Source organism: Microtus oregoni, unplaced genomic scaffold (genome assembly GCF_018167655.1).
Source record: "Microtus oregoni isolate MIOR12 unplaced genomic scaffold, Mior012 000054F_ref0000373, whole genome shotgun sequence".
Classification (NCBI taxonomy): Eukaryota; Metazoa; Chordata; class Mammalia; order Rodentia; family Cricetidae; genus Microtus; species Microtus oregoni.
In genome coordinates, this window is record NW_024543830.1 from 4,738,424 (window position 1) to 4,753,034 (window position 14,611).

At 46.9% G+C, this 14,611-nt stretch overlaps 1 protein-coding gene across 1 annotated transcript; it reads right to left on the reverse strand.

Annotated features, from left to right (window-relative positions):
• Positions 1 to 4,745: 4,745 nt before the first annotated feature.
• Gja8 (gap junction protein alpha 8) lies at positions 4,746 to 6,152 on the reverse strand. Its single transcript, XM_041637952.1, has one exon. It carries the CDS (start codon positions 6,150 to 6,152, stop codon positions 4,848 to 4,850), a length of 1,305 nt encoding a protein of 434 aa, XP_041493886.1. The 3' UTR covers positions 4,746 to 4,847.
• Positions 6,153 to 14,611: the final 8,459 nt, after the last annotated feature.

A 14,611-nucleotide genomic window follows, 5' to 3' on the forward strand; every position in this document is an offset into this window, starting at 1 on the left:
AAAACATATTTACGCTCAGAATAGTTCTTCATCCTACCTGTCCTTACACTTTTTATCTAGACTGCGCTAACTTTGGCTGGGCAATTGTCTGCACATGACATGCACAAAGGGCTAGTTTGGAGCCAGGGTAAGACAGGAGGAGGATGGGATGGGAGGTGCTGTTGGGGTCCACATGTGCCCACTGCCCCTCAGGAACTGAAGAGGAACAGTTGTCTTCACTAGTCTTGTCCCACACCTTCTATGTGTCTTCAGCCAAGCAGTTCCTGTTTGTTCCTCTTTCCTTTGCTGTGAGTCAGACTTGGGGGTTGACACCTCCTTCCTCCTCTGTACATGAGCTCTGGTAAGATGAACACCTTGGCATTGCTTGCAGCAACAGATTCTCGTGTGATTAAGGATGTTGTTTGTCTGCAATGTGATTCTTAGGACTTCAGGACCATCCCCTCATTTTACTCATTGTCCCACTTTTTATAAAATGGTCTCTTGGTTTACTGAGCTGTGCCTTCTTCGGGAGTGACAAGTGTCATTGCTTCAGGTTGTACTTTAAAATATGATCTTACAGTTTGGACAAGGCCTTCTTTCTCTTCTTCTTATTTCTACATTAGTAAGTTTTTGAGAAGAATTAGACCTTGAGAAGGAGGAGGCTTCTACTCCCTATTACCTTAGAGAAAGCTGTTATTGAGAGCAGAAGGATGACAACCTGTCATCCCCAGAGCTAAACAGAGGTGGCCACCACATCTCACAAAATGCCAGTGATTTTTGTGGGTCTCCAAACCAGATTGATCTTTAGGAATATTTGTTCAATGCTGTGTTGGATGCATCACCTGAACATCAAGGGCCAAAGTCATGGAAACCAAATAGGTCTTTTTACAAAGCCCTGTATACTAGGGATTTCCCAGACAAGCTTGCAGCTCTAACTGAACATTGAGCGGCTCTAAGCCTTTCTGGTGCAGACCTCCCCTAATGGGGGTGTTAGGACCACTATCCAGTCATTAGCCATTTTCCCCTGGAAGGAGCCACACTTCCGTTGTCTTCTAGTCAAGGCGTCTTTCATTGGCAGGACCATGTGCTCTAGGGGTTTAATGAGTCGGAAGTAAAGCTGGACCTAATAGAACCCCGAAGCATCGTAATCCTAATCAGTCATGATTCTGTGCCCCCAAACAGAGAGTATGGATGTAACACAAAGAGCACAGACCATCCAAACGGGACCTGACAGGACCTATGTGGCGGCCGAAGAGGAACCTTATTCCAGTCATTTAAATAGTTGCCCATCTGTCTGTGGTCATTGTATGGAATCAAAATGTTGTTGAGTCTCCTCTGAGGAAACTAGCTTCTAGAATGTCTACCTTGATTAACTCTCACCACAGAGCTGAGGGCACAAATGGAAGCCACCCACCTGTTCCCCACCCTGTCTTACTGCTGTTGGAGGAACAGCTCAGGAAGCGAGGTTCCAGAAAGCAGGCTCCAGGTGTGGCAGCCAACTCATCAGTTCTTGTGATACCCCAGAGGGAGGCAGGCAGCAAGTGCCATTGCTCCTTTGTAGACAGAAAGCTGAGGTACAGAGAGGATAAGGCGCAATGATGACTCAGCCACTGACTGGCAGAAACAGGAGAAAAATCCTGACCTCTGGGTGCCTGTGTCTGTTTCTTCCAGCATAGACTCCGTTTTGTCGGGAAGGCCAAAAGAGAAGCAGCGGCTTATATGGGGGCCCCAACAGGTGTGGGCATTGAAGCGAGACACTACTTCATCTGACATCCAGCCAAGACAAGGAGGCCAGCAACCCTCCCTCACAGCTCCGCAACTGGTTCTGAGCAGCTCTGGCAATGTTGCCTTAAAACAGGATTTAGTTTTCATTTCCTTTTTTTTTTTAAAATTTGGTCTTAATTGAGGTACTGAGGATTGAACTCAGAGCCTTACACTCGCCAGGCAAGCACTCTACCACTGAACCACATGCCTCTTGTGTCAGGTCCTAGTTGGGATGCCCCCCACCCCACCCCTGATAGTGATCAGAAAGAAGGTTCTTTTTAAACCGTAAGCACAACTGTAGGAGTGATAGGTCAACTATGAGAGTCAAGAACACCCTGGGCTCTTGGGCTTGGGATTTTTGCTACTGTTCTCATTGCATACGACAAGGTCTGTGCTGGGCTGTTATGACCTGGCAGGGGTAAGATTCCAGCAGTAGCTGGAAAGTTGCATGTTGGGAAGGTAAACAGGGCCTTCCGTTCAACTGTTCCTTGCTCGATACAGTCTTCTGTTGAAAATTTGTTACTTTGGTTTTCTAGATAGATATATAGTTAGCTTTTCTCTTTTAAATGCAGATTTCTTAGGCATAATTATACAAAAAAAAGAAAGAAAACAAACCTTTCATGAGTTTATTTCTAAACTGCTTTGGCTTAGAATGTGGTGCCAGGCAATTAGAGCATGAACTTTCCTAGGGAGGGATAGTTTTCGGAGGCTTATCCAGAACAAACATGTTAAAATGAGGGTGGTATCCAGAGGGCCGAGAGAGGACTTTCCACTCTGAGATGGTGTTGCCAGGGAGTAGGACTGGTTGAAGGGCAGTTTTTCTGGGCTTGGTGTCCTGTCCAAGTCTCTGCCCTACTAACTTAGCTCCTCCACTTCCTACCCATCTCTGGCACGCAGTTCCCGAGGCATGGTGTTCTGGCATATTCGGCCTCTTGACGTTATGATTCTGTTGTCTACAAAGTTCACAGTGGGGAATCATGGATTTGAAGCACAAAGAAGTTGCAAGAATCTTACACTGTTCTACGTACGTGTGGTGCACAGCTTCGAGTCAACTCGACACAAGCTAGAGCCATTTGAGAGGTGGGGACCTTCATTAAGAAAATGTCTCCACAAGATTGGCCTGCAGGCAAGCCTATAGGGCATTTTCTTAATTAGCGATTGACGAGGGAGGGCACCGCCCATATTGTAGGTGCTGCCTTCCTTGGGCGGGTGGTCCTGGGTTCTATAATAAAGCAGGCTGAGTAAACCACGAGAAGCAAGCCCCTTTATGGCTTTGGTATCACTTCCTGGAGGTTTCTGCCCTGTTTGAGTTCCTGTCCTGACTTCTTTCAATGAAGGAAGACAAAGTGGAAATACAAGCCAAAGAAGCCCTTTCCTCCCCAACATGCTTGTGGCCATGGTGTTTTGTCACAGCAGTAGTAGCCCACACTAGGACAGCACGTTTGTGATGCTGTGTTGGGCTGCATTCGTGGTTGTCCTGGGTGGGATGTGAAGCCCAGTAACATGAATTCCTGCCTTCTCTTTAAAAGAATGAGATAGGTAGATACTAAGGTCACATTACTTGATTTTATCTGTATTATCTGTCTATCTATCCATATCTATCTATCTATCTATCTATCATCTATCTGTCTGTCATATCTATCTATCTATCTATCTATCTATCTATCTATCATCTATCTATCATCTGTTCTGGAAATCAATCGAGTAAAATTGTTCCCTGTGTGAAATATGCATATGTACTTTATATTCTCCCCTGATTGGACTCAGTGTTTGAGGTGGGTTGGCTGAGACCTATGAGGCTCCCCTTTAGTCTCTGCGCCCCGGGGGATACAGTGTGGACTGGCTACTGACTGCACACCCAGTTGGTGGTACTCAAGTAAGCCGCTTTCCTCCCCTGCCAGTTCCCCGCTGATAGACAAAGCTTGAGAGCGGCCTCCCTCAGGCCAGGCCTGTGGGCAGACTCCTCTAGCTTGGAACTCTTTCTGCTCCCAGCCCTGGGAAAGGAAATGCAGATTTTAGGCTGAATACTGATGCTAGAAGAGGAGAATTTTTTTTTAAAGGATTTTTGTTGCTCCAGGGAAGAAAACTGCAATTGGGCTTGAAAGCCTAAAGCCTTTTCATTTCCCGGGGAGAGGTTTGATAGCCTGTGTGCTCTCTTACTGTGCCCAGGGCATAATTCCTGCCAATCAAAGGCCCCACTGCTTTCAACCCGGGGGCACAGTGACCCAAAAGAATGGTCAGCAAGAACTCTGGGCATCTCCTGGACTGACGACTTAAAACATTTCAAACTGATAAAATGAAGTTGGGAAACCACAAAAAGGGGCCAAGACCACAAAAAAAGTGAGGCAAATTCCTTAGCAAATGTGGGCTTATTAATGTAAACTGCTGTTGCAAATTGATAGCCCATAGGTTAAATCTGGACACATTGCATTTGCTCCATGTATTGTATTTAAAATTAACGTGCTAAAATTTCTCTGATTTCTCTCTCTCTCTCTCTCTCTCTCTCTCTCATTTTTTTTTTTTAAAGATGTCCAGGTATCAAGGAAACTATTTCCTGGAAGCAGCCAGCTACTGCCTCAGCCCTCACAGCCCTACCTCTCTCTGTCATATTCTATCATATCCTATTAGAGCAGGGCCACGTTAGCTATTAAATCATCTGCTGGATCCTGCAGGCTTTTCAGTTTGAGATTGCTCATGTAAGATCAGGGGCTTCTGCTAGGGAAATGCTGGGTTCGGGGTCTGACTGATTCAGCGAGCTTGAGACAAGCCTAGTAAAAGGTTAGGAGGTAACCACAAATCTGAAGTGATGATTTTCCATGGGGGAATGAGGAAGAGAGTAAAGCCCCCCATAGTGGTTGGGATAGAAGACAGGGCAGGCCGTGGAACCGGGAACTTGACTAGGACAGGGGGTTTACCTTGGTAGCCCGTACAAATGGGAAGGGCTGTCTTCGAGTTGTACAGCTTGCTCAGTTCTAAGACAGCATCTAACCAACTAGGGGTGGGGGTGGCCCCAAGGACACCGAAGGCTCCAAGTGTGTTGGCATGAGCTGATTTTATCTTGGTCTGTATTAGCAGGAGGTGAGATGTCTTTCTGCAGCACCACTTCATACGGTGAGATCGTCTGACCTGGCCCTGCTGCTGGCTTTGCTCAGCCTGCTCAGGGGCCTGTTGTCATCGGTCGTCAGCTCCGGACAGAGCCCAGGGGCCTTCTCAGCAGTCAGACCTTGCTTGGTTACTTTTTCAACTTGCAGGTCTTCTTTCTCCCCGTCCTTTCCTACTCCAGGGGTCTCTGCTTTCTCCCCATCTGGCCCTTCTGGGGTCACCTTCTCTGCTTCCTGCTTCTTCTCTCCCACTTCGGGTTCCACGGCCTCCTCTACAGGCTGCTCTTCCCCCTCGACTTCTGGGGCCCCCACCTGAGCATAAGAAGGCAGGGTTTCTTGGTAACCCCGTGACATATCTGCCAGGGGTCCCGCGCCAATCTTCTCCTCAAACTGACCGAAAGGCTTAGCTGAAAGTGGGCTGGTCTCCACCATTCCAACCTCAGTCAGAGGGAAATAGTGGGACACGATCTTCTCTTCTTCTAGAAGCTGGTAGCCCTTGGCTTTCTGGATGGAGGACACTGCGATGGAGTGGAGGGACTTCTCGGGGATCTCCCCCAGTGGCTGCTCCACAGGCCTCTTGAAGGCAGACCGGATTCCCTTCATGCCCAGGTGGCTCATCTCCATGACGTTGAGGAAGAGGGACACAAAAGCAACGGACAGCATGAACAGGATGAAGATGGTTTTCTCAGTAGGCCGGGACACAAAGCAGTCCACCACATTGGGGCAGGGCCACCGGCTGCAGCGATAGAGGGGCAGGATGCGGAAACCATACAGGAAGTAGTGGCCAACGATGAAGCCCACCTCAAAGAGGGTCTTGAAGATGATGTGGCAGACATAGGTCCTTAGCAGTGTGCCCTCCAGCCGGAACTTCTTGGTGCACTTGCTACTGCTGCTGCTCTTCCTGATGCTGGCCTGGTCCGGAGCGATTGGTACCCTTTCACCCCCGTTGCTGTGGGACTGCTGACACAGCTCCTCGGCTTCGCGGTCCTTCCGCTTCTCCTCCATGCGGACGTGATGTACCGCGTGTCCCACGTACATCAGCGATGGGGTGGAGACGAAGATGATCTGCAGGACCCAGAGGCGGATGTGAGAGATGGGAAAAGCCTCATCGTAGCAGACGTTCTCGCAACCTGGCTGCTGGGTGTTGCACACGAAATCAGACTGCTCATCGCCCCACACAAACTCGGCTGCCGTGCCCAGGATGAGGATGCGGAAGATGAAAAGGACCGTGAGCCAAACTCTGCCAATGACGGTGGAGTGCTCGTTCACCTCCTCCAAGATGTTCCCCAGGAAGCTCCAGTCACCCATCGCTCACCACCTGGGAAGCAGAAGACAAAACCTAAGTGGTCGCAGTGCAACTCCGAGATGACTTCTTCCCCAGCTCTTGGAGTGCTCATCTTTCTAAGCTGATGGACCAGTCATGGGGTGAACAGTCTCCATGGAGTGCCTTGTTTGTGTGGACTAGTGCTAAGGGACCAAAGGGACCGTGAAGGGGGTTTAACACTAATCTATAAAATACTAATAATACCTGTTCTCATTCACCTTACAAATTGCTTGAAAGGGTCCTTGAATAAGTATCTGTATTACTCCTTGAATTTATTGTGATTTACTGTGGACCAGAAATAGAAAGCTATGGGGTACACAATTTTAAATCAAGACCACACAGTGATGGAAGATTCATGAATCGTAATACTGAAAACAGACCTATACTATGGGTTCCTGGGCTCTTGACAACATTGTTATGAGAATGAAATTGTAAGTTACATATTCCAAAACAGACCATATGTAATATTCCATGTACTATACATGATCACATATATAAAATGAAATGGGAGAGAATGAACATTTATTGAGCAATTTTAATGGACAGACCTTCGATACTGCATCAATTCTAAGCTCTCGGGTGGTAAGGCTGTGCCTGTTGTATTTTCTGCTGCGTAGCCAATGCCTGCACACAGCCCAGCACGTAGGACTTTATATGAGTTTTTAAAAAACCAGTCTTCTTTCAACATGTGAGACAACAGGGGCCTTAGAGGCTAAGCAGATGGTCTTAGGCCAGACAGTGAAACACTGGCAGTTCCGTACCTGATCCCAAAGGTTTGATTCTCAAACCGTTAAGAAATAAGACCTGCGACATGGGCTACACATTTCGCTGACATCTATAATCTTAATTTATGCTTTCTTTACTTGAGGTTGAGAGCTGGAAACCCCTCTTAATAGTTTTACAAATTGAGGGCAGTATATTTTTATTATTACCCCTTTAAATCCCAAGTGCAGGGAGGGTGCTCTCGGAGGGAGTTGTGTTACCCAAGTCCACGAGGACTGTTCAGTGTTTCACAGAACGAATAGGCTGCAGGGTTAGTTACAGGTGGTTGTTTAAATATAAAAGTTTGATCAGTAGGGGAAAATACCATTAAACACAATGATATATAATGTCTCTAGCATAGCTGGGGCTGGCGGGGAGAGGACCGAATTGACTAGGAGGGTGAGTACAAATGGTGCCACTCATTAAAGACTCCGGTAAAAACAAATAAAGCCTCCCCCATCACTTCAGGCCAGTTGTCCCTCCACGCTGAACATCTCTGAAGCTGTGGACTCCCTCATGCCTGCCCTAAGAACAAGACAATAGCTCCTATTGGAGGAGCCTCCTCTGGGTTTCTTCTGGCCATCATCCAGAAACAAACGAGAAACATCGCAGTTGGGTGATCCATCTAAACATCAAGCCCACACACGAGACAGATCCAGGGAGGTTGGTTTCTTGTTAAATAGTTCTGTTTTCTCCTGTAAGACTTATTATTTCTGTGTACTTAATCTTACTTCCTAGAATAGACCATTCTTGAACCACTTTCGGCTTTATCTTCCATGACCCGTCACAGCACAGAGCAAAGCACTTCAGAGTGAGGGGCTTCTCTAGATGCCAGAGGATGGGACTGAGGGTGATGGATTTAAGATCTGAAAGTCTCAGCTCCTATAAAGACAATTCTCACCCCAATTCAGGGAACCTTCAGTCTTCTTCTACATAGCAGTAATGAGAGCAAGAACTCATTATAAATAATAATCAAGGTTATAAAATTTAGAATAGACAAGAGGATTTTCAAGGAAATGCAAACACCAGGGGAAAAAAAGAACAAAGTAAAATGATCCAAACTAGCTATCTTGAACCCAAAACCAATCAGCCTTCCCATCAGCTGGGGCAGATGGTGCTTGTTTTATGAAACATTGGGATATAAATGGGTAGACAGTGACCCTTAACACAACACACTGTGTCGTGATACACGGCCATGGCCCAAGACCTTCCTACAATGATATTAATAACTTCTAAAAGTCAGAGCAAAGCGTGTCCTTTGTAACCCATCCTGCTACATTAGGATTGTTCTGAATTTTTAATTTTTTTCCCCTTATGTCCACTCAAGAGTTTTGTGCCAAGTTTCAGGCAACTGTAACTTAGGACAAAATCTCCCTACTAGCATGGCAGTGAAGCAGGTCCCTTCTGCTGTTAAGGAGAGAGGGTTTAGAGATGCTGGGGAAAGTGTTTGGGGTATTGCAACATGTTTTAGATTGTGTGTGTCTTTGTGTGTGTGTGTGTGTGTGTGTGTTTGTATGTCTGTGTGTGTCTGTGTGTGTAGGACAGAAACAACGTTTGGGGGAGTCAGTTCTTTTCTACCATGTGGGTTTCTGGGATCACATTTAAGTCGTCAGGCTTGGTGGCAGGAGCCTTTACCTTTTACCCACTGAACTCTCCCTTACTGCCTTTCTCCTCTTAAATTTAAATAAATTATTTAAAAAAATTATTTTTTATTTAATGTGTACGATGTTTTTTCTGCATGTATGTCTATATCTCACTGTGTTCCTGGTGCCTGCGAAGTCAGAAGAGGTCATCAGACCTCCTGGGACTGGAACTACACATGACTGTGATCTCCCAAATGGCAGGTCCTTTGGAAGGGCAGCAAGTGAAAATAACCACGGAGTCATCTCTCTAGCCACCCACCCCCCTTTAAATTGTTATGTGTTTGAATTGCTGTCTCTCTTTTTCCTCCATGAATAAAGATTGGACTAAGCATGCCAGGCAGGTGCTGTAAGACTGAGTTACGCCCCCAGCCCTGGTCTTAACCTGCATGTACAGTGAACACTCAAAGCAGTAAAGCCACAGCAGCATGCTGGGGCCTGGAGAAAGTGGGAGCCACAGCCACTCACTTTTGCCATCCTCTCTGTTGTATTTTGTTGTGAAAATGGAGTGTGTGCCAATCTAGTACAGATGAAAATTAAACGGATGCTCTTTTTCAAGCTTCAACCCCAGGACCTCTGTTTATTCCTGGCGACTTTCCACTCAAGAACTGTGGGTGGAGGTGATCACTGAAACCACAGTTTATGTCAGAGAGCTCACCTCTGCCTAACAGTGATACACACTATGTGTCCCATCAGTCCCCACGACAAGTTATGAGCTAAGCAGTGGCTCTCATATTGAGATTTCAGATTACTAAACACAACAAGCACAATAAAAGAGCACACAGCTGCCAAGTCCTTATTTTAAAAATAAGAAATGTTTTAGATCACTAAACAGTGTCTATAGTCTGATTCTATCCTCACTTGATTAAAGGTGGGCTTTAAGACCCCAAAACCTAAAGAGGACACAGTTTCAGAATAAAAGTCAACTCTTTAAATTGGACACCTTTAACGTGGTGAGACATTCACCTCTTTGTTCCCTTCATTACAGTTACATTTTGTCATGTGCTGTCAACATTTTGCCTTGAGCTAAAATGGACAAATCTACATTTTGAGACTCAGAGAATAAATTATTGACACTACGATCACGGAGGGGCAAGCTGAAAAGTGTATTGACTCTCCTGAAGTAGTCCATCTAGGGAGGACAGACTTCAGATGTGAGGCCTACTCTTCCCCACTCTGAGCCCCCAGGGATTTTCCAGGGCCGTGTAGCCTTTTTGTGGGTTTGAAGGCACAGAAACACATAAACGTCCATGCTTACAAGGTTTTCAAAGCTCCAGGGGACACACACCACTCTGGCTGTGAGTGGGGAGTAAGTGTTCCTCCATCTTTGTGTGTAGGGCCACTAGGCAGCGACTCTCACCAACAGACAACAGAACCCGCCCCTGGAAGAGTTTTAGGACCCTTAGCCAGATTTCGTTTCTGTCCCCCATGAACGGCTTTAGCACTGAGAACCCTGAGCAGGTGGCTTCCCCTCTACTCACAGCACCCAACGATTGGGACGTTCCCTCCCTTCTCACAGTTGGGAGCGAAAAAAAATGGTAACTGGAATGCTTATATTTATATTCCTCTGGATTCCTGGAGGCAGGTTCATTCTCTCTGAAAATGAAAAGAACTTAAGAAGTCAAGAGTTGGAACTCAAGCATCATCTCGATTCACACCCACCATATCCCAGCACTCTCTCCCTTCCAAACCTCCACACACCCTCAGACGAGCTCTCAGAGGGTTTTCGAGGTTGAGCTGGAAGTGCGGCCACCTCAGCCCAGTAATAGAACTTGGTGGCATCTTTCTTCGTCTTGGAGAAAGCTGTGTATGGCCCTGATCATGCTGGAAAAGAAGCCAGGAAGGGAAGATTACAGTGTAGTTGCCCAAGGAAAACTTGCCAGTATGAGTTGGGTCCCACGGAGATACAGGTGCCGTCTTTTTCTCTTGGTGCTCGGCAGGAAAATGGCAACTTTGGTGTCTTTCCTTTGCCACCTAAAAGCCCACCTCCCCCTTCTCTACCCCGCCCCTAATATGCTGCACGACTGAGCAGATATGACTGGATCGGTCCTGATGGGTAGGTTTTACTGTCCAGCAATATTTTAAGCTCCCAGCCAGACGGCTTTTCTGAAGGGAGGGACCTTTGGGAAACAATGGGAGGGAGAGAATGGGAGAGCTAGGCTGGGCACCCGGGGGGGGGGGGGGGGGAGGAGGGTAGGGGAAAGCGGATGTGGGAAAGCTTAGCTGGGACGTTTCTTTTAGCTACAGACTGGCCTTCTATGAGGAGAAATCTTTGGCTTCTTGCAGAGGGCAGGTGTGTAGGGGTCTTTTCCCGGGCCCTGAAGCTATCATCTTTGACACTCTTAGTAATGCAGGGAGAGTGACAAGTGCCCATTGTGCGGTCTTCTGCTTCTAGTCAGACTGAATGAGAAGGGGTGATTCCTTTCAAAGGATGGTATTTCATCCTCCATCGGGGCTTGATCTTGTGACTCAACACACTTAGTATGCATCTTCCCTGATGGCTCTGTTCCTAGAAACAGTGGGCTGCTGCATACAGTTCTCAGTCCCAGCTGGGACGTCCATGCCCCCAGGTGGGACAAGGAAAGCACCCAAAGCCCCTGAAGCAACACAGGTTCTTGTGCTCATGCTACCCACCAGAATGAGGGGCTAAAATCACACTGAGACACCTCGCACTCTGATTGTCAGGGGGAGAGAAAGCAGGAGGCACTGAGCTAGAATTCCTGCCATGTTGGCTGGCAGTCAAACCACAGTGGGCACTAAGCAGGGTGCTGTGGGAGAAAGGTCACCGCTGACTTTGCCCAGCTCTGAGCCCTGTGAAACCGAAGTTCAACCTGCTGGGCACAATAGGCCTGCTTCACCTGATGCCGGGTACCCAGATGCCTTCTAGTTGGAGTGTTTGGTGGTGGTGGTGGGGGATGACAGTGCATTCCTGGTACTTTAAGCTCAGCCAACAACTGAGGTCTAGGGAGACTCGAGGCTCCAGTGGGGGAACTTATGACCCATAGTTAACGAAATGGACAAAGCAAACTGCCTTCTAGATATCTATGCTTCTGTGAATAGACAAAGCTGATTCTAGAGAAGCCTCTTCCTGCAGAGTATCAGCGAAAGCAGAGACCCAGGGATTTCCAAGATGCTGAGAATAAGCAAGAGTTGTGAGCCCGGCCTAAACAAGAAGGGTCCACCACTCCCCTTGGGCGCAGGGAACACTGAAAAAGAGAGGACTGCAAGTTCATAGAACAGAATATAGGGCTAAGGGCTATAAATCGCCTTTCTTTAGACTCAGTACAGCGGCTGTCGTTATTAAACTCTGAATAATAGTAACTACCAGCACTGGGTCCACACAAGACTGCCCCTGCCAACTGTCAATCAAGGAGATGGGAGGGGCTCATGAGGCCCTACCCTTTACCTCTGAGCTATTGGCTATCGATAGGTTCTGAGAGAGGAGGATCTATTGTCTGTGTTGTTTACTCTCTGCTGAGCCTATGAGGCTCCAACAAATAGCACCAAAACCAGGGCCACACAGACAGCCCTGGTTCGACTCAGTAGGTCACAAAACAAAAGGAATAGGTATGAAGACGATGGCAATATTTGCGGGGAAGGGGCAAGGGGGAAGATGGTGGGGAGGTAGGGTTAGAGTGGTCAGTATGTGTTGTGTACACAAGTGTAATTATCTCAAAACAAATTTAATGAATAAAAGAGTAAGCTGTGGACTCTAAAGGGCTCGGGCATCATTTGTCAATTTTGTATGGTTTCTCACCTCATCGCCTACAAGTACCTTTGAGAAGCTGCATTGCGTGGAGGGATTATGCAGGACCGCACACTTTCTGTAAACGATGGTGTCATGGTTTGCTCCTCAAGAGGGTCTGGATGAAGTATCACTGTAGCCCCATAAAGAATGACCCTGGGAAGTCACCTTAGGAGGCACGGACACGTGCTGTCCGAGAGCTACACCCCTTTTATTATCTGGGAACGAAAAGTGGCTGTTTTGACCACGCTTTCCCAATGAAAGATTTAAAGCAATTTATTTTCCTTTTAACTGTATGTGTGTATGCACGCACGTATGTGTGTGTGTGTGTGTGTGTGTGTGTGTGTGTGTGTGCAGGTATGTCTATGCGAGAGAGCAGGTGCCCATGGAGTTCAGAAGAGGGTTCAGGAGCCCTGGAGCTGTAATGACGGATACTGTGAGCTGCTGATGTGTCTGTGTGGCTGCTGGGAATACATTTTGAAGCCTCTGCAAGAGTGTGTGTGCTCTTAACCCCTGACCTGTCTCAGGGTCCAGGCTGACCTCAAATGTGCATTTCTTCTGCCTCAGCCCCCCAAGTAGCTGGGATTGCAGGCACATGCCAAAATTCAGGGTAGTTTATTCTACCAATTTACTCATGGAAATAATGGGGCAAAAAAGCTGGTATTTGGATTCTTTCAGGAAATAACAATGCTTAATTACTCAAACACAAATGAAGGGCAAAACTGGCTCCCTAAAAGCGGAGTGCTTGCTCGCCACCCCCTTCCACTCTGTTTTTTCTTCTGTTTTCTGTGGCCATGAACACATCTCATTTTACAGGGTGAAGGAGAGTGGCATCAACCCGTGTAAGTCTTAAGCACCACTGTCGTTAAAATGTTCACTAACCCACAACATCACTTACTTTACACTGCTGATTTCTTTCACATTCCCAAGTTTAAAAGAAATAGCCCACGTGCGCTAGGGCAATGCCTTCCAGGGAGCCCTTCCATGACAACAGGTGGTTAAGCCTGTTCTCTTGATAGCAATGAGGAGAGGAGCCAGAAGTGGGAGAAAGGGAAACCACCCTTTTGAGGATCACCCACATGCTCATTCCTGTAGTTCTGCTCTCTCTGAGAAATTCCAGGACCTACAGAACTTGTTATCAAATGAGTCCCCCAACCTAATCTAGGAGTGACCTATGACATTGGCTGCTGTAGTGGGTGGCATCCAGTGCCATTTTGTAGACATTTGGATTGTTTGAGCACAGATGGGCAGGATGTCAAATGGCTCTGATCATAGTCTCGTGGGTTTGGGACATTTCTCTCTTTCCTCCTTTCTTTTCTCTTTTCCCTCCTTCCTTCTCTTCAAACTTCCTTTCTTCCCCTTAGTTTTCTTTAAGACAATTCTCTTCTGTAGCCCAGGTTGCCCGGAAACCAGCATGTAGCCCATGCTGGCCTCACACTTAGGGCAGTCCTCCTGCCTCACACTACTGAGTGCTAGGATTAAAGTCATTATGTCTGGTTAGCTTTCTAATTTAGCACTTGTTGTGCTTATTTACTTGGTTGACACGGAAGAACACTCTACTAACAAGACCTAATTAACTATTGTGGGCTTTTTTCTCTTCTATGAGAAGAGGTCTTGCTTGTCACGTAGCCCAGGCTGCTCTGGAACTTTTAATCCTCTTGCCTGAGCATCCTCAGGTACTATGATTATAGTTGTGTACCACCGCTCCTGAGAATTAAGTTTCCTTGTTGGCTCTGTATGCAGTTAACAAGCCCTTGAAAATATTAGCACCCAATCTCATACCTTCCGGACAAAAAGTTTGGAAAAAGAGGAGGAGTGAGGCTCACCTTAGCCTTACTGCGAAGAAAGGACATGACTATGCCTTCCAGGAACCAGAGATGGTCTTAGTAGGAAGTCTTCTCATGGAGGCTGCATTGCTTTTTTTTTTTTTTTTGTTGTTTTTTTTTGTTTTTTCCTTTTTTGAGATGTGGTCTCCCTGTGTAGCCCTGGCAGGCTGGGAGCACCTCACTATGAAGACCAGGAGGTCTTCTAACTCACAGGGATCTGTCTGATTGCTTCTGCCTCCTGAGTGCTGGGATTTAACTGCACGTGGCTTCGTGTTGCATTATTTGATCTCTGAGTCTCAAAAACATGAGACATAAATCTAAATTTAAAGGCAGATTTCAACTTTAAATTCTGAAACCATCTAGATTATTAGAGCATGGCATTTTGGGTAATTCACTGGCCTTCTGCTTTTGGGAGCACTGAGGCAGTGATGTGTGGGAATATGGGATTTGAAGCTGGGAACTGGACTGTC